Raw genomic sequence first — 1584 nt, forward strand, 5'->3', positions numbered from 1 at the left:
CAACCATAGGTCATGATGGTGCAACCCTTCTTCTTCCATATCTCTCGATGTTCCTCTAATGTGGCTTTTACATCAACCACCGATTCTATCAAGATTGGGCCACTTATCTCGGAATCAGAAAGGGCTTTGAAACCCGCCCCACAAATAGCAATGGCATCAACCATGCTTTGCCAATAAGGAGACCTATCACAAATAAATTAAATAAGATAAGTATAAAATTATAAAATTAGAGTCTTAGACAATCACAAAGTCACAAAACAAATTAAGAATATTAATAATTAACAACTTAAAAACTTAAAACAATCAAATAAAAACTAAAAGGAATTACCTGGCTGCGAAGAATGGAATATTGCAATAAAACCAAAATCTTCCAATTGCAGCTTTAGCCTTATTGTGTACCTCTTTGTTCCAAGCCATGCTCTCAAGTGAAGGTTGGGCACCAGGAGTAGTGCGTGGCTCAAAATATGAATCCATCCTAGATTTACGAACTCTAGGACCAATGGTTGGAGTTGCATTGATACTACCACTAGCACTGACACTACCGGCAACAGAAGCACTAGCACTCCCACTAGGACAATATGAAGGCATGGAAGAGGCCTCTCCAACACAACCAATGCTAGCTTGAGCCAACTCCTCCCTTTGCCTCTTCTTTATTTCTTTTCGAGTCTCAAATGTTTCTAATAGCACTTGGCACTCACGAATAGCCTCAGGTAGTGCTTTTGTGCAAGGCTCTGCATCATGGCCACGTATGCTGGCAAGGTGGTATTTCAATCTATTTATGCCTCCATGAAAGATTGTTTTGCAAAATTTACATTTTGCCTCTCCTTTTTTTTGCCCAGGAAAAGGTTCTGTATATTTCCAAGCTGGATCTTTTCTACCCGGGATTGCTCTATGAGGAGGACTGGAAGTAGACATTGTTTTCAAAAGTTGAAGGTTGCTGGAATAAGACACAATTACAAAAAAAATGAATATTTGTCCATTGTTAAATTATAAATTAATACAAAAAAAAATATAATAGCAATGTTTTGATTTTGATACAAAAAACAATGTAATAGAATTTGCATCATTTTTTTCAAAGAAATTAGCAAACCTACCATGTAGATTGTTTTTTCATTTCAAAACATAAAAAAATCAGCAAACCCTACAATGTACATTTTTAAACAAAAAAAATGTACATTGTAGGGTTTGCTGATTTCTTTAAGTTTTAAGAAAACAAAAAAAATGTAAATTTTGCTTATAAAAGACCAAAAAAACCAAAAAATATAAATCTTACCTCTTATAAGAAGGTTGAAATGAAATGCAACCTCTTTCCAATCCTCTCTAACAAGCTTTTGATGCACCAAATGCAAGTATTACACTGCCCCAATGTGATTTGTTGAAGAAATTCTACTCCTCCTCCTTGCTGGTTGCCCTACTATGCTCTCTTCTTTTTCCTCACAACTCACTCTTCTCCTCCTATTTTTTCAATAGAATGAAATGAGATGCCTTTTACAACTAAGCTAAAAATATAAATGAAAAAAAAAGCAAGCAAAACCATTTTTTAAATGTTTTTTTTTGCTTTTTTCGGCTGTTTACGCCGGCCGA

The 1584-nt window shown here is 35.2% G+C and overlaps 1 protein-coding gene across 1 annotated transcript in view; it reads right to left on the reverse strand.

The window, feature by feature from the left end:
• Nucleotides 1-692, reverse strand: part of LOC131875947 (uncharacterized) — a 2563-nt gene extending 1871 nt beyond the window's left edge. The window contains exons 1-2 of the mRNA XM_059220686.1: nt 329-692; nt 1-183 (exon numbers count right to left, since the gene is read on the reverse strand). The exon at nt 1-183 is cut by the window's left edge and continues 50 nt beyond it. Coding sequence (XP_059076669.1) covers nt 1-183; nt 329-588 — 443 coding nt within the window. The 5' untranslated portion in view covers nt 589-692. The remainder of the gene's footprint in view (nt 184-328) is intronic.
• Nucleotides 693-1584: the final 892 nt, after the last annotated feature.

Source organism: Cryptomeria japonica, chromosome 5 (genome assembly GCF_030272615.1).
Source record: "Cryptomeria japonica chromosome 5, Sugi_1.0, whole genome shotgun sequence".
Lineage (NCBI taxonomy): Eukaryota > Viridiplantae > Streptophyta > Pinopsida > Cupressales > Cupressaceae > Cryptomeria > Cryptomeria japonica.